Source organism: Mus caroli, unplaced genomic scaffold, assembly GCF_978045245.1.
Source record: "Mus caroli unplaced genomic scaffold, Mus_caroli_1 scaffold_5, whole genome shotgun sequence".
Lineage (NCBI taxonomy): Eukaryota > Metazoa > Chordata > Mammalia > Rodentia > Muridae > Mus > Mus caroli.
Genome location: NW_028227260.1, coordinates 115,842,783 through 115,868,208, shown reverse-complemented (window position 1 = coordinate 115,868,208; position 25,426 = coordinate 115,842,783). Strand labels below are relative to the sequence as shown.

General features: G+C 40.0%; 1 protein-coding gene across 3 annotated transcripts in view; it reads right to left on the bottom strand.

The window, feature by feature from the left end:
• Dock11 (dedicator of cytokinesis 11) overlaps nt 1-25,426 on the bottom strand; it is a 180,794-nt gene that overhangs the window by 123,739 nt on the left and 31,629 nt on the right. For all 3 annotated transcript variants that reach the window (XM_085838173.1, XM_029473424.2, XM_021154032.3), the window contains exons 2-6: nt 7,628-7,744; nt 7,454-7,543; nt 6,403-6,485; nt 5,237-5,306; nt 4,797-4,892 (exon numbers count right to left, since the gene is read on the bottom strand). In XM_085838173.1, coding sequence (XP_085694299.1) covers nt 4,797-4,892; nt 5,237-5,306; nt 6,403-6,485; nt 7,454-7,543; nt 7,628-7,744 — 456 coding nt within the window. The remainder of the gene's footprint in view (nt 1-4,796; nt 4,893-5,236; nt 5,307-6,402; nt 6,486-7,453; nt 7,544-7,627; nt 7,745-25,426) is intronic.

Sequence of the window (25,426 nt, the reverse complement as noted above, 5' to 3'; positions counted from 1 at the left end):
AAGCTAGATACATCATTAGCACCTCTTTCACTGCCTGTATGTCTCCGTGATACTTTGTTGGCAGATAATGAGGTTACCCAGAAAGCACTTTGGGGAAGATAATGACAATTGCAGTGAATGGTATTGACTAAACTTAACTGTTCTGGGCTGGTGTGGGGGAACAATACACTGGGGAAAATATAATTTTTATTCCAGAATTAAGAACTCAGCAAAGTCTATATGCCAGCCCTTCTTTTCTGTAGGGTCCATCACAATCAACTTGAATGATGTGACAGAGTTCTGGCAGTCACAACAGGAGGTTTAATTTTTGAAAGTAGTCCAGGCATAATTTGCATTGGCTGCGTTGTTGATATTGCATAAGGCTGCATGGTTGCTTTCTCAAATGATCACAAAAATAACTAGTTTTCTGATTCCTTTTGTAAATCAACTGAACTATGCTGGGTATCTTCTGACCTTTTTGCATTTTCCTCTTATACCTTCATTCATGATTCTCTTATTTGTGACAGCTCAAAGGTCTTAGGAGATCTTTTATCCTAGGGCTTGGGACAGAGAGACAAGTGGATCTCTGAGTTTGAGGCCAGCCTGACATACAGTGTGAGTTACAGGACTACACAGAGAAACCCTGTCTCAGAAAAAAAAGCAGAAGTTATTGTGTATAATTTCAAACATCCTAAAGAACTGATTCTACATAGCACTGCTCCTGATTTGATTGTGTGAAACATCATTTCCCTTTATATTCCAGTCTGGCCTTGAGATCTGTCCACCTGCAGCCATCTTACAAGTGCTGGGATTACAGGCCTGTGCCACCAGGCCCAGCTATTCAAACAGAATTTTTTTTTTAAGATTCAGAATTTTTTGTTTGTATGGTTTAAAATGAATTTGAAAACTTTTGAATACATAACTTGCCAGAAGAAGCACAACTGCCAGCCTCCAGGGGCTACGCAGGCTGGGGTGAGGCCACAGCCCATCACGGAAACGCTTGGCTTCGGTGGGCTGTTATTTGCCAGTGAGTCATGATGAATACCTAGGCCCTTCTGCAGCAGTTTCCTGGCTTGCTGGGAGTTAGCAAGGACTCTCAAAACATTGATTTTCTGATCAAAGAAGATTCTCTGGGGGTCAGTTCTGTGGTATTGGTTGCTAAACCTTCCATTGCATCAGTACAGAAAGAGGCCCCCAGCATGCAGGAAACTCTGGCTGCACCTAGGATAAACCTGCCTCCAGTACAGGGAAATGTACTCAGTTAACCGTACACTGGAATAATCTTCCCATTTGCTTAATGAGATTGATTAGTAGTCTTTATTTGGAAGAGTCACATACTAGAAGCAAACAGAAGCTTTCCTCCCAGCACACCTCTAATTCTATGAGCCTCTGGCTTTAGTTACACCTCTGCCCCTCCTGACTGCAAGAGCTGGGCTGGCTGCCCTCCTGAGCTGGGAGCACTTAGCTTCTCATTAAGCCTGAAGCAATGCAGACTTCAGAAGAGCTTCTTCCCACCCTGTGATAGGACACCTATGGTTGTGAGGGCAATGTCCCTTGGCTGGTGGCTTTAAGAAGAAACAACCTATTTGGGGGTGCAATTCATTGGGGAGAGTACATAACTGGCATGCATGAAGTCCTGGGTTCCATCCATGGAGATAAGAGGCAGGAGGACCAGAGTTGACATTCATCCTCAGCTACATAGCAAGTAGATGGAAATAAAAAGAGACAAAGCAAAGGACCTAGCTCAACGGGACAAGGTCATGGTTGGTTAGCTGACAAAAAGTAGCAGCTAACCTCTTCGCCTCACCCATGTGGTCCCCAGGTTACCTCAGACTTACACTTCTATGCCATGAATTTATGGCTCCTACCTTGTCCCTGTAAGTGTGGGAGTTTTCAACCTCAGAGATAGATTACAGCCAAGCAGAACAATCAATCTTTGGCTGACCGTATTAGTTTTCTAGTGCTATAATAAATTACCCCAAACTTGGTGGCTTAAAACAACACAGATTTGCTACATTATATATAGTTCAGTAGGTTAGAAGTGTGACTGGTCTTACTAGATTAAAATATAGGTTTAATCCACTCCCTTGCTTTCTTTTTAGCTTCAAGAGGATACCCATCATCTTTGGGCTTGTAACTCCTTTCTCCATCTCCAAAATTAGCCACAAAGCATCTCTCTGCAACCCTGCTTCTGTTCACATCTTTTCCTCTGACTCTCCTTTCCTGCCTCCCTCTGTCTTCCACGTATCAGGAGCTTTGTGCTTATTCTGGGCCTGCCTGGGTAATTCCAAATCGTCTCCCTATTGGCTTATTAGCAACTTGAATTCCCTTTTGTCATGTAAGCAAACATTTACAGGTTCTAGGGATTAAGACATGGGCATCTTTGGGGATTCGTTAGTCTTGCTACCACATCAGTGTATATTTTAAAAATTATGAAAGAAGATATAAACCATGAACTGTTTTACAGGCAACTGGAGATTTTTTTTTAACCTAAAATAATGTCTTCTTAAGAAATTGAAAAGTTGTTCGTAAAGCCAATGGTAATTCAGTGTTATTTGAGAAATAATTTAAAAGTCTTCTGAATTGCTTAGTAAATATTAATTTCTTACTAATATCTTATGAATCCAGTTTGCCATTACAGCATATTTACTTAGCTCTGTGCTAAACCTAAGGTACAGGCAAAACAGCTTAATATTTTGAGAATATTAGGGGAAAGGAATGGAGTTTAATCTATAGCACACAAGGGTATATAGTCAGATGGTGAGAATAATTTCTACAGCTTAGTATAGTACAGATGGCAAGCATAATCATATTATTTCAAAAGAGCTAGTAAAGATTATTTCAAATGTTTCCCCCCTCCCCCCACAAGCACATGCAGGAGCACACTCATGGATGAACATACACATGCATTCATGAGATGGTGATACATATTTAGGCTGATGAACATGCTAATTACATGAATATATTCATTGTTTATTATGCTTTATATATGTATTGAGAGCTTACATTGTAACATATAAATATGTACATTATGAATCTTTTAAAAAGTGTAAAAACCCAGACCCATTTTCTGTCCATCTGTACAGAGCTATAACCTCCACACGTGTGTTTCTGAACCTGAAGACAGGACATGCAATGTGGCATTCAGCGACTAAGGATGACAATGTACTGGCCAAGAGAATAGATTGTATAGGATCAAATCCTACTTCTGAAAACTTAGAGCTCTGTTTATTTAGTTTATATATATATATATAAGTGTGTGTGGTGTACACACACATGCATGTGAAAACGTGTGTTCTGGTGTATTCACCCGAGCATTCACATGCACAAGCTAGAGGATGACATTGTCTTCAGTGATCATTTTCAACCTTATTTTCCATAACAAGGCCTCTTGGTAAAGATGGAACTCCCTTTTCATTTACCTTGCTGGCCTGCCAGCCCCTTTGATCCACCCATCTCAGCCTACCAAGTGCTGTGACTACAGATGAAGGTAATGTTACCCAGTGGTTTTGTTTATGTGGCTATTGGGGATCGAAACTCAGGCCCCCATGCTTGCATAGCAAGCACCTTACTCTCTAAGCCATATCCCCAGTCCTGGAACTCTGTTTAGCCATCAGATTTCACTATGCCTATTTTACCATATCTGGAAACTAGAAATAATAATAGCAGTGCTCTCTTCATGGAACTGCCATTCAGATTAAATGCAGAATATAAATATGAGATGTAAAATAAACTTGGTATGGTGCTTAGAATACATTGATACCCTAGCAAGTGGATTTGAAACAATTCTCTTATTATCTCACACATGTAAAAATCTCATGCTTTGATATAACAGATACATAGGAAACATCCTACAACTTGGATTCATTATCTTAGGGGCTGGAAAATGAAAGTGAGAACAGGATATGGCCACTGAAGGAAAAGCAACAGGCAAACTATTAAATTAAGATAGAATTTGAGTCTTCCTTTGGTAGACATCCATGGTTTCTTCTTTCAGGCTATGTGAAAGCTAGAATGACCTTCAATACTTAATGGAACTGTGAATCATACTCAGGAAGCCACATGATCTTATAGTGAGTATCTGAAAGAACAGTTATATTTGGTATCAAGGAATAATTTCTCTGCAGTGAATCTTCAAGAAGCTCATTTATTTTTCCTCTACATTTTAATGGCCCTTCGCTGCCTCCCAAACAAAAGCCTTTCAGTGTTCTTGGTTTTATCTCCCACAGTCCCTTACATAAATTCACTATCTAGTCAAACTGCTTCATTTTCCAAATAGGCCTGGCCACCCTAAGGCACTATTTTATGTAGGTCTTAATGTGGTAGGTTTCTAACATAATTATGAAGCTACTGGACACAATGGACTTCCCCATCTTAGATGTCAATATATTTCCCCACAGTCACTAGTATTAATAAGCGCCAAATTCATTCATTAAATCCATTTCCACATAGGAACCTCTGGTGGCTGGTTTTGCAGAGCTATTTCCTTCATTCACCTGGCAGCTTCTGTCAGACATTAAGAGCTTCATTATCTGTCTTTAAAAGGTAACATTTCTAAATTTGTTCTGAGGTTGGAGCTTTAAAATTCCATGCATCTGTTAAGATTCTTTCATTAAAAACTTTTTGGTAGGGGAACAAATGAGAACAAAGTATTATGACATATGTGTTTAAATAATCCATAATGAAACCGATTATTCTACATTCTAACTTAAAACAAAAGATTTTTTATGAGGATTCATTAGAAAACAAACATGTCTTCAGATTCATTATATATGTCAATATACTTCAAATGATAGATGAATATAACTATTTCCTACCTTCATGGTTACTGTGATGGTGCTATTTACATTTGCTTTATGCAACCAACCTTGTTTTATCACACCACCCTTCTGAGAACATAAAGAAGATGAATCCTGAAATAGAATAAAAACCATCAGTAGAATAGCAGTCATCCAACTTAGTCAACATTTAGCAGACACAGAACTAGACCTGTTCGCATTTCTTAATTAAACATGAAGTTAGCACTTTTCACAGATATTTAAAATATTGACCATATATAGAACGAAAGGTCCAATGGTATAAACACAGTAGGCACTCAATAGTTATTGAAGTGTAATCACATTTTTTATGTGAAAAACATTCATTGGCTAGAAAGGTGGCCACAGGTACTCATAGCCACTTGTTTCAGCAACACTCATCTTTCCTTAAGGAATTTCCTTTCAGCTTAAGAATGGCATACAGCTAGCCCCATCCTTACCTCATCTTTCTCGCAGTCTTCATCAATCTCAAACACATGATTAGGAATCTTTTCAGGTCTCAAAGACTTGCTAAAAGTGCAAGAAAATTAATTTAGACTCTGAACATAGCCTATAAGCATCACCAACAAACAAAACCTGAAGTCAACCTCATTCTCTGAAAAACAAGAAAATGCAAGGCAAGAGATGGAAAAGTACGCTCTTTTTTTTTTCCCAAACATAGGCCTTATTCCTGAATAAACACGCAAGCTTCTGTTTGCTTGTTTGATTTCTGCTAAGCAAAAACTCCTGACTAAGCTATTTCCTCAACCCTGCCTTATTTGTATAGAAGGACTCCCACATATGCAGCCAGCTGCAAAGATAAAACAAAGACCAGATAAGAGTCAAGCAGTGCAGAAGTTGCTAAGGAACCTCTGCCAGAGCTGTCAGCAGTGGCAGAACTCTACCTTTCCATGGGTCAGAAAGCAACACTGTGTCATTTCAGCTTTCTGTTTTGTTTGCTTTGGGAACCTGGACTGCTAATGTTAGTAGCTTCTCTCCTAGGAAAATGTTTTTGAAAGCTACAGAGGGCTTCACAAATGTCTCCCCCGACCCCACCCCCATATTTCCTAGATGAGATGCTGTGAGACCAGCAGTCATGCAGCAGAGAAATGGGATTGACAGGAGAGCTCAAACAGGTTGACTGGATGGTTCAAACCTAGCCAGCTAGGAAAGAGCAGAAAGACAACTTGGACCATGACTACTGGGTCAGTAGTCCTCATGACAGTTCTTCAACTTCACTGAGATTATCCCCAAATCTCATCCAAGGGATATCAGCAGGTATCAAACTGATTTAAACAGCTTCCAAGTTCTTCACCGACACCACTGGGAAAACTGTCCGTATAGTTTCCAGAATAAACTAAAGATTATCCTGTAGTCAATATGGATGTGTCCAACTAAGTGAGCTCACACTTACTGGAAAGAGTGTCAATGAGCACACTCAAAACATACTCAACTGGTCAAAATACTGCATGAGCCAAATATGCTGCTGTTTGAGGTCTGACTCATTATAAATTATAACAGGAGTTTCAGAAGAGTTTTCTAAAAAACTAAGTGATAACCGTAATAATAATGATGGTGATGACAATAATAATAGAATTCTCCTATTTCCCTTAACTTCTAAACTTACCATGGCAACATCCGAAAGTCCCCAGAGAAATCCTCATACTTATAGTTCACCACATGCCAATCTGTGCTGTAGGTCTTAATACACTGGAAGAAAGTAGGAAAATCCATTTCAAGCATAGAAAAAGAAAACAAAGAAATATAATTTTAAATGTCCGGTAGAGCTGAACAGGGTGGCACACACCTGTAACCCCCAGCATTCAGAGAGCTGAGAAAGAGCGTGAATTTAAGGGCAACCTCAAGTCCAAGTCTCAAACACATAAGCCAAAGTCTGGTGAAATACCCACATCATTTTTTAATTAATTGAGAAATGTTGGTATAGGCATCTTGACTTGGGGATCAAGTATGATGGTGTCAAATGACCCTCTCACAGGGGTCACCTAAAACCATCAGAAAACACAGATGTTTACATTATAATTCATAACGGTAGCAAAATTATAGTTGTGGAGTAGCAACAAAAATAATTTTACCATTGGGGACCACCACATGAGGAATTGTTATTAAAAGGTCACAGTATTAGGAAGGTTGAGAAGAAGTGATCTAGCCCAACTGACAAGGCCAGACCCTAATTCACATGTCCTTCTAAAAACTCTTTCTTCAAGTTCATGACAAAGTACTCAAATCTTAAAAAAAAAAAAAACAACAACAAACAACAACAACAAAACCCCATATACTACTTATAAATGTTTAAGCTTCTGCCTTACATCATACAGATTTGTTACACAGGTTAAGTTTAGTAATTTTATTTCCCATTTATAAACTAAATTTGAATTTAAACTTCATAAATGATATATGATATATATACCAAAATCATCTGGCAGGTGGCTGGAGAGATGACTTGGCAGTTAGGAGCATGTACTGCTATTGCATTTGATCTAGGTTTATGTCTTAGAACCAATATCAGGTGGTTTACAACTGTCTGTAACTCTAGTTTCAGGGAACCCAAAAAAGGCCAGTGTGGGCACCTGCACACACATGGTGCACAAAATTAAAAAAAAAAAAAAAAAAAAAACAAATGGAAAAAAGGCTCTTTGGCTGGCTATTGTGCCCCTTACCTCTTTGACAAATAAACTCTGGGCCCTCTTTTCAGCATCTTCTGGTACAGTAGACTGCACTGTTCTGCGCTGACGACCAATAACTGAGATCTAGAAATCAAATCACACTCTTATTCTAAGAACTGGTTTGGAAAATAAAGTACTTATTCCTTTTAAAAGCACATGTACACTCACAGATATGTCTTCCATGGGGAACATAAGCAGATCTCTGAGGGGATCACTGTAGATCTGGGTTTTCCGTTGAGTGATAACATTTTCATAGTCCAGGGGTTCAACTAACTTGGCCTTTTCCTTTGTAAGAGACAAAAAAAAAATGTTACTGTCAGACTCCCAGAAGAAGAAAATTCCATTCTGTGTAGTAAAGGTTCACTATTTCACAAAATGGGAATTGTTACAGAGGTAGTGGCTCATGTCTTTAATCCCTGTACTCCAGAGGCAGAGGCAGACAGATCTCTGTGAGTTTGAGGCCAGCCTGGTCTACAGAGTGAGTTCCAAGACTGCCAGGGCTGCACAGAGAAACCCTGTCTCAAAAACAAACAAACAAACAAACAAACAAACACAAAAGCAAAAAGGGTGGGTGTTGAGCTAATAAGAACATACAGCTGCTTTAATAAGAGAAACCTTTTCCATACATATGTATGGATCCAGACATATATCAAACACATGTGAACACCAAGCACATGAACCTGACAAACCCCTCCTTGCTGTAGATAAGAATTCTAAAGAAAGAGTACCACATTGTTTATATCTTAAAAAAAAATACCCTGAATTTTAAGTCAAAAACAAAAACAGTATATTTAAAAGCCTATGACAGATTTAGTGAATGTGCTCTATTTGCTGGGAAACTAAAGTGGAGAAAATATGAACATTCATGTGTCCTCCCTGTGCCAAATACACAATCCAAAGACTATTACATTCCAGCTTTGCTATGGCAAGCAAGAGTCCTGGAGATGCTGAATTCTGCCGACATGGCATTAAAGGGTGAGGTTTCAGGAGGTAAACTCTGTGGCCTCCTGTTGTACAGTTAAGTGAGCTGACCACTGATAGAAGAGCCCCAGCCTAAGGGTCATGTTATAAGGAACAGAGCCAATAAAGACGAGAAATCAAAAGATGATATAGGAAGAGGAGTAATACTACTAATAATGATAGCATCAAATGGGTTCTTTTAAAGTACTGTATTTACTACTTATTCATGCATATAAGGTGTTTTGATGAAGTCCTCACCCATTCTCTCCTTTCCAATTCTTCTCCCATCTCCCCCACGTCATCTCTTAACTTCCTGTTTAAAATTTCACTGAGTCCACTTAGTACTGCCTAATATGTGCATGGGTGTGGGACCATCTTCAAAAGCATGAAATGGCTTCTCAGGGCTTATGTCTCTGAAAAAAAAAAGCAACTCTCCCTTGCTCAGCAGCCATCAACTTTGCTAAGTACTTTCTGTATATGTTCCAATGCAATGCTCTAACAACCTATGAAATAGGCATAATCAATTCTCCCATATTAGAGTTGAGAAAGAGGACTTAACTAAGGTTAAATAAATCTTCAGAGTCAAAAGTCAACCCTAGGTCTGTGCCTGTAAAAGACTCATTCTTTTTCTCTCATGCAGTCTCTTCCCCCACTCAAAAATACAAAAGGATATTAATATGCAAGGACTTGAACTTAGATTATTCCACTACGTACCTGCCTATCATTTTCTTTCACTGAACATACCATGATCTATTTTTACTTCTCTGACTATTCAAAGACAGGGAGCTTCCTACAATAGAAGACCTAAGCCTGTGAATCAAATGTCATCTCTATGATTAGTAAAGGGAAAAGGACGACCCTACCTTTTCCTCCCAGCAAGATTCAGTTGTGACGTGCTAGCACCAGAACCAAGGAAAAGCTGTAATTTGTTCACTGCACATGGTAGACATCCAAGCATTCATTATATAACGAGCTTTGAGATATTCAGACTCACTTAGAACCATGTCTTGACATGCATTCTAAGTAATTACACATTAGTTGTTTAAACAATATTTGTTAATAATTTCTACTAAGGATGTTTTATTTAAATGAAATTATTTAACTTGTATTAATAGAAACTGAATACAGATTTACGATGTTGTAAATTAAGTCTAGATAGTTGGCTCAGTGGTTGACAGTATTTGTCTTGCAAAGGACCCAGCACCTTCATAGATGCTCACCAGTTCTTCAGGCATCAGACTTGCATGTGATGCAAAAAAACACTTATATAAAAAATAATAAAATAAATCTAAAAATATTAAAGATATATTAAATCCTCACCACAAAGAAGTGACATATGAAGAAATAAATATGATTAACATGGTTGAAACACATATAATATATACATTTTAAAATATTACATGTATCCATTAGTATGTACAATAATTTCCATGGTTTTGTGTGTGAGCTGGGTGTGATGGTGCATGCCCTTAATCCCAGAACTCAGAAGGCAAAACCAGGCAGAATTCTGAGTTGAAGGCCAGCCTGATCTTCAGAGTGAATTCCAGGTCACCCCAGGCTATATACTAAGACCCTGAAAAAAAAAAAAGCTGAAAAGGAAGGTTGCGATATCAACCTTCATTATGTCAATGACAGAGCATTTACCTAGTATGTAAATGGCCCTCGATTCAATCCTTACTACTACAAAGTTAATTAAAATAAAAATATATTAAAACTAGTCCAAATTCAATGTGTAACCTGTTGAATTAACATCTATTAACTTCTCTGTATAGGAATTTCACACACACCTGCTTCAAGCAACTTAGCAAAATAACAAAACAAAAAGAAATTCTTTTGGCTTTTTCATGTCATGTTAATATAAAAAACCCTATGACAAACGGAAGCATGTGTTTAGATGTAAGCTATATGCCTTGTAGAAATGAAAGCAACAGTTTCCCCACATTTTAAAGGACACTTTTAAAAAAAGGTTTTACTTTTCATTTCAAACTGATTCAACCTAAGGTTCTGAGTTGTCATTTCTATTTCCTCTGTCACTAGGCGCAGGATATTTACTAGGAAAATCAGAGTAACTATTCTGAGTACCCCAACACAATGGCTCTCAATTTGGGGGTCACGTATTCCATATTCTGCCTACCAGATATTTTTATTATAATTCAGAAAAGTAGCAAAGTTACAGTTATGAAGTAGCAACAAAGATAATTTTACGGTTGAGTGTCACCATAATATGAGGAACTGTACTAAAGGGCTGCAGCGTTAGGAAGGTTGAGAACCGTGCTCTAACAGAAGTCCTGGACCTTTGAAAAAAACGAGAGGCAACTGAAACCCTCTATTTCCCTTTCCAGTGGGATTAAGTCATCATAGAGAAGGAAAGGTTGGATCTATGGGTTGAGTAGTAGTTCTCCCCAGCCATCATAACCTTTATTGAGTTTGCTTTTCATTTTTTTTCAATCATTCTATCATTAGACTTCTATGGTTATCAAAGAAAAACATCTAACTACACTTACAGACTTTTCATGGGGGTGGGTTTGATCAAAACACATTGTGTGTGTGTGTATATATATATATATATATATATGTATGAATATTCATAAAATATTTTAAATTAAATATTAAAAAAATGAAAGCTGAGTAGGCCCTTAATCCCAGCATTTTGGAAGGGAGAGGCAAATGGATCTCTGAGTTTGAAGCCAGCCTGGTCCATGATGAGTTCCAGGCCAGCCAGGGCTCCTGTCTTCAAAACAATAAAAACCAAAAAAAAACAAAACAAAAAAAAAAAACCAAAAAATAAATAAAAAGGAGAAGAAGGAGGAAAGAAAAAAGAAACAAAAGAAGGAAGGAAAGAAAATGGACTTTTCTTTCATGTTTGTGATTTTTCCTTTTAGTTTGGTTTGTATAATAATTAGCCTACAAAGACTTTTTTTATAACCCCAGAAACCTGCATTATAATGAACAAAACTTCACCAATCCTTCAAATAGCAGCAAGGCCCCACTGCATGCTCCTCTACAGTTCTGTAACAGTGTTAAACAAAAGGCAAAGGCATTTATTTATACAACCTGGAGTGAAGTGAGCACATGTTTCAGTCTTGCCTTCCTGAGGAGTGACAAGAAAAACTGCAGCCTAAATCTGGAACCTACTCAGTTTTCACCAGGGAAAAATAAAGCGATCTGTCTGTCAAAGCCCTTATTCACTGAGCCATAAGTTCCCTTGAAATAACTTGGTGGTAGTAGTCTTGTTTTGTTTTGTTTTCCTTCTGTTCATTTGAAGATCACTTTGCATCATTAAGAAAGCACTTGAATCTGCATCCCACTGACCTGACAGAATGTCCATCATGTACATACATAAATTACTATCATTTTAACTTTATACGTGAGGGGAGTGGCTCAGAGGCTCATCATTCATCAGCAGAATCATCATTATAACCAGTCAAGTTCACACTCCTTCTTCTTGTCAGGCTGGAAATGGGACTTTGTTTGTGGCGGGCAAGTGCTCTAGGACTGAGCTACACTGCAGCCCCAAACCATACCTTCTAACTCCTGATCCTGTTTTCCTTTTCTTGTCAGTGTTGCACAAACTGGATGTATTTGTATACAATCCTCAAATCAAATATGTTCATTGAGACTGGAACTGTAGCTCGGTGATACAGATATACAGATATAATATGGTATTATGTGAGACCCTGGGCTCAACTTCCACTCTAAAAACATCTCCATTGAGATGCATTTATTTACTAAAAAGCCTTCTGAGACTTCTGTAAAAGACAATAAATCATTTACCTAATTCTAGTATTTAAAAAAAAAAACTTTCAGTAATCATTTTGGAACCATGACTTGAGATGTATGTAGTTCATGGGTTTCATGCATATTTAAGCTGCCTAAGTGGAATTCTTGATGGCCTTCAGTGTGTAAATCCTAAAACTAGGAAGAAATGCACAATTCTACAAATTGAGACCATCTTATCATTGTTAGTACGGGGGAAACAGGGAAGTCATCAGTATAGATTCAGCTGCAGTCTTGGTAAAAAGACTGGAAAGAATGGACCCCAACCAAGGGTCTCTCTACAGCAACACAACTTGGACATTCTTCTTTGTGGCAGCTCTAACACATCCAATGTGCTGTTCTTTCATCGTTTTAACTATACATGTGCAAAATACCAAGTCTGTAATCCCCAAGTGAGTAAATACAGATGTTACCACTATAGTAGACATTGTGACTCCTGATATTGACAACTCACTCACTGAATGTTGCCCAAAATACACATGACTAGTTAAGTATATATAATTTACCATTAGAAACAGAAGCACAAGCTGAGCGTGGTGGCGCACGCCTTTAGTCCCAGCACTCAGGAGGCAGAGGCAGGTGGATTTCTGAGTTTGAGGCCAGCCTGGTCTACAAAGTGAGTTCCAGGACAGCCAGGGCTATTACAGAGAAACCCTGTCATGACCACCCCCCCCCCCGAAAAAAAAAAAAAAGAAAGAAACAGAAGCACAGATCCATCCATTTAACATACAATAAAGTGGCCTCAGAAATGGCTCAGCAAGTGAAGCACTTGACACTCAAGCTTGACCACCTCAGATCTGGGAACCCATTCAAGGCGGAAGAAAACAACTAAAACCTACTCTATGGAGCTGTTTGTTCTCTGACTTGCACATGCACACCATAGCACATATGAACAACCGGCCACACACACACCATGCATGTATGCAATAATCACAATAAACAAGGATAAAAATTAAAAAAAAAACAAATAATCTCATGTTTCTCTGGAAACATCACAAAATCAGCCAGACTTAACTTCTGCTTAGGTATTATACTAAAGGTCATGAGTTTACCAGTAAATCTTCTATTTTAGAAACCAGTTGTCTTGAAGAATTCAGAGAATGTGTCTTCGGCAAGTCTAAAGTGAGCACTGGCTGCAGAGATTCCCTTCTTTATCAAACACTGGGAGGGAAAGCAGAAAGCTTAGAAATGAGGGTGGAATGGGGCCAATTTCAAACCTTCACCACCAACAAGCCATGTTGCACACTAGGTTTCAGTTTAATAAAGACCACAGCAACAACTGGCTTAAGACAGTGATTTTTGTCCAAAATTTCTTTTTGTGTGTGTGATTTTGAGACAGTGGCATCTGAGTTGTATGGTTTTGTTCTTTTGTTGTTGGTTTACAGAAAAGGGTCTTCCTCTGTAGTCCAGGTTGGCCTGAAACCTACTAGGTATCCCAGGCCAGCCCCGAATTCATGACACTACTCCCAAGTGCTAGAATCACATTCTCTTATGGATGATGACAGTGCAAAGGAAGAAGCACCATATTCAAAAGGAGATAAGTCACTCCATCCCCTTCACTTGGAACTTTCTACACTCCCCTTTGTCATTCTGCTCTTCCTTCCTTTTAGCCATTCAACAGCAGTTTCTAGTGTTCTCTCTTGAGAATATCTTAAAATAACCCTCTGTACTCAAAATGGCCACTGGGGGAAGGCAATTTCCTTCCAGCAGGAGAGAAAACAAAGCACGTTCAAGTATGTGACATATTAATGGGTCCCCACTAAGGGCTAGACACTGTGCTAGCTATTGGTGATGTGGACACAAAAAGAATTGGACCTCACCCTTAAGAATCCTCTTAACTCACTGTGCAAGGCGGATAAACCTAGACATCTGACTTGATCCTAGAAGCTGTCTTAAAGCCACACTTGGTTTCTGCATACCTTCCAATGTCTAGTGTAGCTTCTAGCAAAGTGCTGGCACAAACCACATTACACACATAAACATGGGAATCCATCTATTACCATTTATTTCAATCAAAAGCCTTCATTGCATGAGGGTATGTAGTATGTGATCAGTTTTTGCATTTCTACTTTTGTTCATAAACTCAAGGAGAAAGCCAGGTGTAATGGCACCCCTGGCGTCTTAGCACTCAGAAGGCTGAGGCAAGAAGATGGATGCATTTGAGGCCAGGCAGGAAGTCCTTATCAATGCGCGCATGAGCGCGCGCGCGCGCGCGCGCGCGCACACACACACACACACACACACACACGGAAAAAATACCCAACAACAGAAAATCAGATTTTATCAATTTATTATTCCTATGGATGTGTATTCATTTGTGTATGCTTGTTCACATGTGCGGACACACTTGTGTGTGGTGGTACAAGTGCACATGCATGTAGAGGTCCCATGTTGACATCAGGTGTCTTTCTTGATTATTCTCCACTTTATTAATTGAACCAATTCAGCTAGTCTGGACAGCTAGCCCCTTGGGAATCCCAGGTCTTGGCCTACTGAAAGGGCTGAGGTAACAGACAGGTCACTAGACTGCCTAGCTTATATGTGGGTGCTGGGGATTCCAACTCAGATCCTCACGGCTGTGTGGCAAGTGCTTTGCCTACTGAGCCATCTCCCTTAGGCCTTACTATTTTTGAGCTAGCCTAGCCTGCCTCTTCTCTAACCCACAGTACTCTTCCCATTGATTGTGGAATGCACTTAGACACAGCTTTGCTTTGGCACTCAACTACTTTGCGGTTTAGTTTGCTCAGCAGAATCTTCTCAGCAGAGATGATGCCTTGCACTTTGCTTCATAGACTCAGCACCATTATGCAAACTGTTAAGCACTATATGTCTCTTCTTTTAACTCCCTGAAAGAAATCCCAGGAGCTTTTCTTCTTTTTTATGTACATTTTACATATGAGGAAAGTGAGGTTTAGTACAATATTGATCTTAACCATAATATGTACCCAAAAGCCTGTGTGCTCTAAACTCAACAGATACTTAGTATTTCTTCATTCTTGATCTTACCTACCATGTTTTGTTTCGCTCAATGAACTTTGCATTTTATAATTTTCTAGAACTTGGAAGCATGGGATTTGGGGGATTGTTTTCATTTTATGTTTGTTTGTTTTGAGACAGGGTATATCTTTGTAGCTGTAGCAATCCTGGAACTTGCTCTGTAGACCAGACTTCTCTTAAAGTACAAAGACCTGTGTGTGTCTGGCTCCAGAGTGCTGGGATTAAAGGCATGTGCCACCATGAGATCTTCCCTTCTGACCCTGATGATGCTGAGCATGGCTGACTGGGAGAGCTAGAATTGTAATTGGATAAGGAGTTTTGCATTTCTAGGCTGTTGCTTCCAATTTAGCATTTGTCTTCAATGAGTAGGGATTAACACCTTGGATCTTTTACTTTGAGGAAAGGAGCTGGTAGATTCAAGTGGGGAAGAATCAAATTACCAAAAAAAAAAAAAAAGTAAGATATTGTCAAGGGACCTGTATCTAATTCATCTCAATATCCTCCACGGAACCTAGCAGGAACCTAGCAGAGCGGTGAGAACTCCAAAGCCAGAGGCTTTTGTGGTTCCTGGGGATAGCCAGCTGTACAACACAAAGAGGCTGGTCTTCGGTACAAGCTTTCCAAGCCAGAGGGACAGGATGTCAATATGAATTTCCACCCAAGAGGACAGGAGAGCCAACAGTCTTCAGAACTGATTTTCAGTTTCCAGCTTTAAGGAACTACTTACAACTCTAAAAATCCACAAAATGAGACTTTGAAGGTACTTAAAACTGAACATAAAGACAACTGGTGAAAAATAGGCTTACCTATCCCTCCCTATTTTACCCCAATTTTAGAACTTTAACACGGGAAATTTTTAATGCAAGAGTATTTCCTCTTTCCAAGTCTACTTGCTATTTGTTTTGAGAACTAGTCTGAAAAAGTAAAAAAAAAAAAAAAAAAGATTTTATTCTAATGAGACAACATGCTCTATGAGAGGCTTAGCTTGCTTTACAAATGTTTTCTTTACTGCTAACTCAGATATTATGCAAATAGCCCATATTCTCTCCACAGGAGTAAGCAGAATGCCAATGAACTCTCTACCCCAAAACTTCACTGTAGCCAGTAATTATACCTTAACTCAACCCACTGGCTCTCAGGCAAGAACTGATTTGGATTCAATTCCTCCTGACTTGGTATTCACTTTGTGCTAATAAGTTTTAAATGACTCAAAAGCAAGACAGGAAGAAGGGGAAATGAACAGAAGGGCTTGAGGGAACGGAGAGGATGTCAATATGAATAATACTATTTTGATTTAACACCATTGTTGATAGGAGAAAAATGCACCTTGCCAAGACATAACAACTTTTCGGAAAAATCAAAAAACAAGTTCTCAAGACATACCCAAATATGACAAACAATCTATTCAGTGCTTATCAACTAATTTTAACCTGCCTGGATGTCTGTGATCACCACAGAGTTACTAGGAGCAGGGAGCCATCTCTAACACTCCTGACTAGTTGGGAAACTGAGACAGAACTATGTAAGCCCTGGAATTCAAGGCCAGTTTTGACCTTTAAAAATGTTCTCACTAGCCATGTGCTGGTGGTACACACCCTTGATCTTAGCACTTGGGAGGCAGAAACAGGTGGAACTCTGTGATTTGGAGTCCAGTGTGGCATACAGAGTTCCAGAACAGCTGGGGCTACACAGAGAAACCCTGTCTGAAAAAACAAAGCAAAACCCAAAACAATAAAATAGAATTCCCTCTGACCTTCCCCTTACTTTTAAAGAGAGTCATGGCATACTTTGCATTCTTCAGTAGAAAAAAATCCAAATGTACAAATGTTCCATAGATTTACTGTCAGTAAAATAGTGAACACCTGAACATCATCTGAACCCTTTAGAGCATGCAGCCACATGTCATTTCCTACATGAGATTGCACCAGAGATCTGTCCACTTCATTAATTTGGCCCTGACAACGAGTAAAGACAACTGAAAGGTCCCAGTTTGAAAATGAATCTTGGGGGCTGGTGAGATGGCTCAGTGGGTAAGAGCACCCGACTGCTCTTCCGAAGGTCCAGAGTTCAAATCCCAGCAACCACATGGTGGCTCACAACCACCCAAAATGAGATCTGACGCCCTCTTCTGGTGTGTCTGAAGACAGCTACATATAGTAAATAAATAAATCTTATAAAAAAAAAAAAAAGAAAATGAATCTTGAAAAGGAGAAAACGGCATCTTGTAGCAAGTCTTTCCCATATTGGTCATCTTGGATCTTACTTCCCTCCTTCTTCCTTTTTGTGAACCCCTCCCACTACTAGAAGTCTGTACCGCTACATGGGATGCATGTACACAGTAAAAGCTTCTTAGAGAAATAGAGGCAAAGTTTACATCTGTAAAAAGTTGGGAACTTCTCTATTTCTTACTATTACAGGACACAGTGACCCAGTCGACGTTAATCCTATCTCTCCTACTATAACTCAATATGCACACCTGCCTCCGTTTGGCCCTGCATTTCCCTAACCTAGTGACCTGTACACACACACCCTGGGCAGATTTATTATCATACCCACACTGTTTTAGCCTAAATTAAATACTTCCCTACTAATATGTTTGGTTTGATTCATCTTACAGCTTATAGCCCATCATGGAGAAGTCAAGACAGAAACTGAAGCAGGACCATGGAGGAACGCTGCTTAGTGACTTGCTTCCCACATGGCCCATTCAGCTTGCTTACTCATACACCCCAAGGCCACTTCCCCAGGGGTGGCCCCACCCACAATGGGCCAAGCCCTTCTAGATCAATTATTAATCAAGAAAATGTTCCACAGGCTTTCTTACAAGCCATCTTGATAGGAACAGTTCTCAACTGAGGGCCCCCTTCTCAGATGACTATTGCTTGTGTCGAGATAGCAAAGCTAAACCAACACACAGAGAAAGGAGACTTGGAATATTATGAGTCAGGACCTATGAAGCACTTTTTAAATACCTAAAGTATACTGTGGGATGATGAAGCCCAATTTCTATGTATGCCAAGATTAACAAAACTTAAAAAAGAAAACTAAAAAAAAAAAAAAATTACCTACCCAGTTTCACTTCCTTGTACATACAGAAAGGTAAAAACCCAGGGTCTCCTAAGAGATAGGTTCCCTGTACAGAAACCCAGTTGCTCATTAGCACAGTTAGATTTTGATGTCTGAGGAGATCCTACACCTCACTTAAAATTTTGTTGACCAACCTGTTACAAAAGTGAGGCTCCCTCCCTGGTCAGTCATCCCCTGAGAATTCTTCTAGGGCACTGATAAAACAAAATGCAAAATATTTAATTTAGTCACATGTACTAACCAAGCATCAGCCATGGGCCAGGCAGTGAGCTACAAAGTGCTGAAAGATGGACAAGACGCAGATGGGGCTCTTAGTGACCTCATGAACTAGAGGGGCAGACAGCCATGCTTTCACACAGAGAGCATGGCAAGGGCTATGATGGTAGCATGTTAACTTTTCCTGGGTGGAGATAAATATGTATTTATTTCAAGTAGGACAACAGTGACAGAACAGAAAATGGATACCACTAAATTCAAGCTTGGTGAATCAAATGAAATCAGTTTGAGTTACCTACAGGAAGGTGGGTGAAAAAGCCCAGTTCCTGGCAATATTTAACTAGTTATATACCCTGGAGACAGAAAGCAGGGCCTTGGGACCCTCTCCTGTACAGCCACAGGAGCCCTCCTTCCACTCAGCGAGGGAACATTAGCTCCTGACAGTCTCATGTAGGTAATTCCAGCTGTTCAGATTTTAATACCGCAAGGGCCATGTTATGGTTGGAAGGTAGGGCTTCTCAACAGATAGAGATATACAGAGAGTAGTAAGGGAGAGATTCATTCTGCTGGTGAGGGAGAAAAGAAGCAGTTGAGCTGATCCCTGGATGACAGGAGATCATCATCCCAGAGCAGGCAAGGTGAATACAGGTAGCATGTGGAAAGCAGTAAACAGAATGACATTGAGTACAGAGAGCTTAGAGGGCTGTGTTTGTGAGTCTGCTAATGTTCGGCAAAGGGGAAGATGGATGAGATGAGCTAGAGATGTCTGTTTATAGAGAGCCACATTCATTAAGAACATAATCTGTGACTAGTTCCTCATGTAGAAGTGGGGAGCCAGCAAACAGTTTTCTATTTGATTGGTTGGTTTTTTTTTTAATTTTTGTTTGTTTTGCTGCTGTTGCTGTTGTTTTTAGCAAGAGAATGACATGGACAGATGTTTTGCTCATATTTATGCACTGAAAACCAGAAAGTTCACAGTAATGGAAATTAATCCATAAAATGACAACATAGCCTGAACATGTGCCCTACTGTATTTATTTTTCAGGAGCAATACACTGAATCATGGGAGACTGTTTATTAGAGCTGTGTACACAACTCTAGAGGGAAAGCAAATGGGAACTTTGCATGAAAAATCTTTCTTTTAAAGGACACCAAGAGAGTGCTTGCACCTATCTCCCCTGTGACAGACTAAATTAACCCAAACATTTTATTTTGAAAAGATCAACTACCAATCTGTGACTTATTTTGTTCCCAGCACCTCTTTGATGGCTAATTCGATTCAAATCTGTTAAACTTTTCCCGAGATGAAGGTTGGTTCACAGATTCCTTTCTTTACACTCCTTCCCAGAACCTACAGAACAAGACCCAGACTGCCAAGAAGTGTGCTAAGACACTTCATGAGCTGGCCTCTAGCCCTATTCTCTAGCATATGCCCTCTAACTACAGTGGACAAAACTCTTAGTAGCTCACAGGATCTCATTTTTGTTAATCCCGATTCCTCTGATCAATTTTCTCCTCCACTACACTGGGAAACCTGGTAAAGATAACTGATGTATCCAGGTACATGTGGCCAGCCTCTAATACCAATGATACTCACTGGATCCAATGATACCCCTTAAAGCATAGAACAAGTATTTTACTTCCTTTTCCATCCTAGCCCACCATTCAAAGGTTAAGATGCAGTTAGTACTCATCAATTTTCTCCCTTTCACTCCCTACCAAGAGAAAGCTTTGTGATTGTAGGTTGTTGGCCTTGGTCACTGCTGGGTTCCAAATTCCCCCACATTATATCCTGAATGGGTGAATAAGCAAACTGCAGATTCACTGCCAACATCTTTCTAACGCTCAGCAGTACAACTGTCCTTCTCTTGCAGTCTTCTCAAGATGAGCACTCACTGAAAGGCACTCATTAGTGCCTGCCCCACCCATCTGAATAGCATGAACATCATTCACCCATTACTCTCAGTATACATTCATAGTACTATATATGAAGTTCTCAGAAGACAAGGCATACCTACACAAAGAAACCACATGCTGGGCAGTTCCAAATGATGTTGTCTGTTTGAGCTAAAACTGAGAGGGAGACTATGATTTGAGCAAAAGTCCCAGATGTAGTGCCTTTCTTCCACCTGAACAATCAAGCAAACAATCAATCAATCAGTAAGTCAGTCATTTTCTATGTTTCTGCCTCCTGCTCTCTCTCCCCCATGTTGAGTTCACATTTAGTCTGTGTGCTGAATGAACATGCCCACAAGAACATTTGCTGATTTCCTCTGGCTAAAAGCACTCCAAAGGACAGTCATATTTATTCAGAAAGCAAAGAAGGCTTTTGCTACAACAAACACTCCATCATGCCCTTACCTAAGCATTCCCCCTTTGCAGTGCCCACCCCACCCCTGGCAAATTCTACAATGAGGACTGGGGATATCTAGAGGCCTCTGCCTATAGCATTGACAGAAATGCTATCTCAATGACAAAATACTGTCCTTGAGAATGCTCTGCACCTTCTCTCTTACATATCCTTTAGCTAGAGGACATAATTGCCATGCTTTCCATGTGCATTAGGGTCCTGCTTTTATTATCAGTTGAACTGGAGCCTAAAGGCTGACAGTGCTCTCATTTAGCTGTTGTCATTTTTAAACTGTAGCTACTGTTGACATTGCTCTAAGACCAAGATCAGCCTCCCTGCTGTCTTCTCTTCTGTGCCCTATTCCTAGGGGGAAATCTCAACTTGGTGTTCACAGGCTTCCTCAATGATTCCAGTTCTAAGCTTAGCCCAAGCTTTAATTCCTTCAAAGTCCCCTATACTCTAGGCACCTGTGACACCAACCTAAAACAGAACAGGAAAGAAAGAGCTAGGGGATCCAGCTATGACAGCGCAGTTGTCTAGAAGAATAGGAAACTTGAGGTTTTGTGAATGGAGAGAATTCACTGACAACACCATGTGTATAACACCCTTCAAGAAGGGTCTGAACTTTCAGCAATTTCAAAAGAATGTGAGACCCAAGAAAGGTTAACCCCTACTATGCTAACTTTCTTATAACAAGCTGCATTATATTATGTGAGAATTTCTGATTTTCCATGATTGTAAAAGTGATACACGTTCACTGAAGAATTTTTTTGTTTGGACTTTTTGGTTGGTTTGGTTGGTTTGGTTTTTTAGAGAAAGGGTTTCATTGTGTAGTCCTGGGTGTCCTGGAACTCACTCTGTAGACCAGCCTGGTCTCAAACTCACAGAGATCCGCCTACCTCTGCCTCCTGAACATTGGGATTAAAGGCATGGCTCACCACTGCCTGGCTCACTGAAGAGTTTTTAATCCAAAAGTACAACTTAGAAAATAGAAGTCAGCCGGGCCATGGTGGCACATGCCTTTAATCCTAGCACCTGGGAGGCAGCGGCAGGTAGATTTCTGAGTTTGAGGCCACTCTGGTCTACAGAGTGAGTTCCAGGACAGCCAGGGCTTCACAGAGAAACCCTGTCTCAAAAAAAACAACAAAACACACAAAAAAGAAAGAAAATAGAAGTCACTCACTCACTTAGAAATTCTCCACCTCTGTGCTCACACTGTTTGCTGTTCCTCTATTTTATTTCTATTGGATTTCAAGTTGGTATCAGAGAAACTTTTAGCATAAAAGGAATTTGGGATGAGTGTTCAAAAAAAAAACCCCTCCCTTTAAGTTCCAAGATACATCCACGAACACACTCACTATGTGAATGCCATATGTTAGGCAAGTAAAGGGTATACATTTAAAAATTCAAGGCATTATGGTGGGCATGGAAGTGCTCCCCTGTGATTTCAACCGTTGGAAGGTGGAACCAGGAGCAACACAAGTTCAAGGGGTGTCAGGGACACTTAAGGATCCCTGTCTCAAATAAACTTTCTAGGATTTCTGTAGGCTATGTGAATCCCTAGCCTACCAAATAGAATAGTTTCACTTAAACTGTCTGGACTTGCATCAACTGGGGGAAAAAACAGAGACAGATGGTAGCAATAATCCAATTATAGACTTGGAGAGAAGCAATTAGACTAAGACAGTTTTGTTAAAAAAAATTAAACATGCATTTTATTATTATTGACTGATTGATTCTATTGAAAGAGAAAGAGTCCATCTCTTGTGGTTAGAAACTGGTTCTTTCCTTTGAACATCTGGTTTCCAGGGATGTCAGGCTTGGTGACAGGATGTCAGGCTGCCTAAGCATCTCATCCACCCAATGCTCCTATATTTTAGAGACAAGTTATTTGTGTATGTGCGTGGCCCATGTGTGGAGATCAGAGGACACCTTGTACAAGTCAATTCTCTCTTTCCACATTCTGGGTCCCAGGGATCAAACTCAGGTCATTGAGGCTGTCAGCCAGCAACTTTCCTTGCCATGCCATCTCAATGGTCCATAGAAGTCAAGTTTTAAAATGATACATTTCCCTTTACTCCAGAAATGCACTCATGATAAAACATACAGTATATTTTGTGAGGTAAGCCCCTTATTTCCATCAGTAATATTAGGGAGTAAGTGTATGGCCTCCTGTGTGGGTGTCTTTTAGGGATATCCATTTGGTACAGTTAGTTCACCAACATATTTCACAATCAATATAATTCTGCCAAAAGAGGATTATTGATTTTCTTGGAGTAAGTGAGAGATTTATTGCCATTTATGTCTAAGTTGAGATTTCCTCTCTTTTCTCCCCCCCCCCCATCACCTTCCCCTCCAGTTTGTAGTACTGGGGAGGAAATGCAGGATCATGTGCTTATTGGGTAAGTTGATCAACAAGCTACACCGACAACCCAATAGTACCCTATTTCTTTCCTTTTTTTCTTTTTTTTTCTTTTGGTTTTTCGAAACAGGGTTTCTCTGTATAGCCCTTGCTCCCTGGAACTCACTTGGTAGATCAGGCTGGCCTCGAACTCAATACCCTATTTCAAGAGGACTGGCAAAGACAGTCCTTTCCAAAAGTCAGGCAGTGCTCATGCAAGTGCTGGATACCTTTCAACAACATTCAGCCCATTCCCCTGCTAAACTGTTAGTCTTCCTTCCTTAGACACCAGGCAGTTTCTCTGAAGAAGAATCCAGAACTCTGTCAGAAATAATTCTAAAGCACTGGGGAACCCAGCATCACCCAGTGTAGGCACCATAGGCCCCAGCCAGTTCAGGGACTTACCCTGCTTTCTCGTGAATTCCAAGACCTGACAGTGAGCACTTTCAATCAGTCACAGGCAATCAGTCTCCTTCTAAGGAGACTTCTAAAGCTCCAGAAATAATTTTTCCTGGCTCAGAAACCCATTGCCAAACTGTCCACTAGAAGGCCCAGAGAGAAACACAGGAGGGCACAGCAGAACCACTCAGAGCTGAAAGGATTATTAAGAGTCCTCAAAGACATGTGCCTCAGCTGCAGGGCCCTGTGTGTATTCTGACAATAGTCAGAGACTCCCTGACCCTGCTATACACTGTTCATGCTATTCTAGCTGGAGCCAGCCTTGCTGACCCCAGCTTCTCTGCTCTTCCTTGCAGCTGCTCCCATGGTGTGGCTGGAGCCCAAGAACCACTGCTGCTGAGGACAGCTTTAGTGACAGAATGCCTGCTGTGGAACTGTGTTTGCCCCAGCTCGGAGGCCTTTTCTATTTTTCTTCTAATAGGGGATGAAGACTGGGAAGGCTCAGTAAGTAGATGTCAGCATGCCACTTGAACAGGAAGTGGTAGAAAATGACTGTTAACCGACAAAGGCTAAGTGGTTAAATAAAATATGGAGAAATTAAAATAACAGCTTTCCTTAGAGTTGTGGATGTGATGTGATGTGTTTTTTTTGTTTGTTTGTTTGTTTTGTTTTTCCTTTCAGTGTCTGGTTTTCCCTCAGAGACTTCTAATACTATGTATTTCTGGCATAGTCCAAAGACATACAAGGACTGGATTTGAGGAAAGATTATTGTGGGGAATGTCTATATACTGTTTAGTTTCCATTTTCACTCTTTTATGGGCACATTTCAGTGGCAGTAAGTACATCCCATTGCCATATGCAGTGACGCACATCTCTAACATCAGCACTCAGGAATATGAGGCAGGGGATTTATGAGGTTGAAGCCTCCCTGGGATACATGGTGACACCTTATCTCAAAAACCAAATTTTGAAAATAGAGTACAGTCTTTTTTCTGCAGTCAGCACTACTAATTTCCATACGTTAAATGGTATCAAACAGAAACTCCATATTCATTAAACACCACCTCTCTGCTCTCTCTGTTCCTCCTAACCTCTGATGATCTCTATTTTCTATTGCTATGTATTTGCCTTGTCAACATATCTCATATAATTGGAATTGAACAAAATTGGTCTGTTTCTGTCTGGTTTTGTATCATTTGAATAATGCTTTCAAGATTCACCCATTCTGTCATTACATTAGAGTTTCACATTGTGATTAATATTACTTTCTCTCTCTCTCTCTCTCTCTCTCTCTCTCTCTCTCTCTCTCTCTCTCTCTCTCTCTCTCTCTCTCTCTTTTGGTTTTTCGAGACAGGGTTTCTCTGTATAGCCCTGGCTTTCCTGGAACTCACTTTGTAGACCAGGCTGGCCTCGAACTCAGAAATCCACCTGCCTCTGCCTCCCGAGTGCTGGGATTAAAGGTGTGCACCACCACGCCCAACTTCTCTCTCTCTTTATACACATACACATACACACACACACACACACACACACACACATATATATGAATACATATACATATATATTATTGTGGTATATATGTATGTATATACACATACATACTTATACATACATACATTTTGGTTTTGTTTCACCTGCCCATAGGCATCTGGGATGTTTCTAACTTTTGGTGACTATGAGTAATGCAGGTCTGAACCTTAATGTACAGATATCTTTTGGAGTCTCTGTTTCAGTTCTTTGGTGAGAAGTTCCTAACTCTATATAGAGGCAATTCTATATT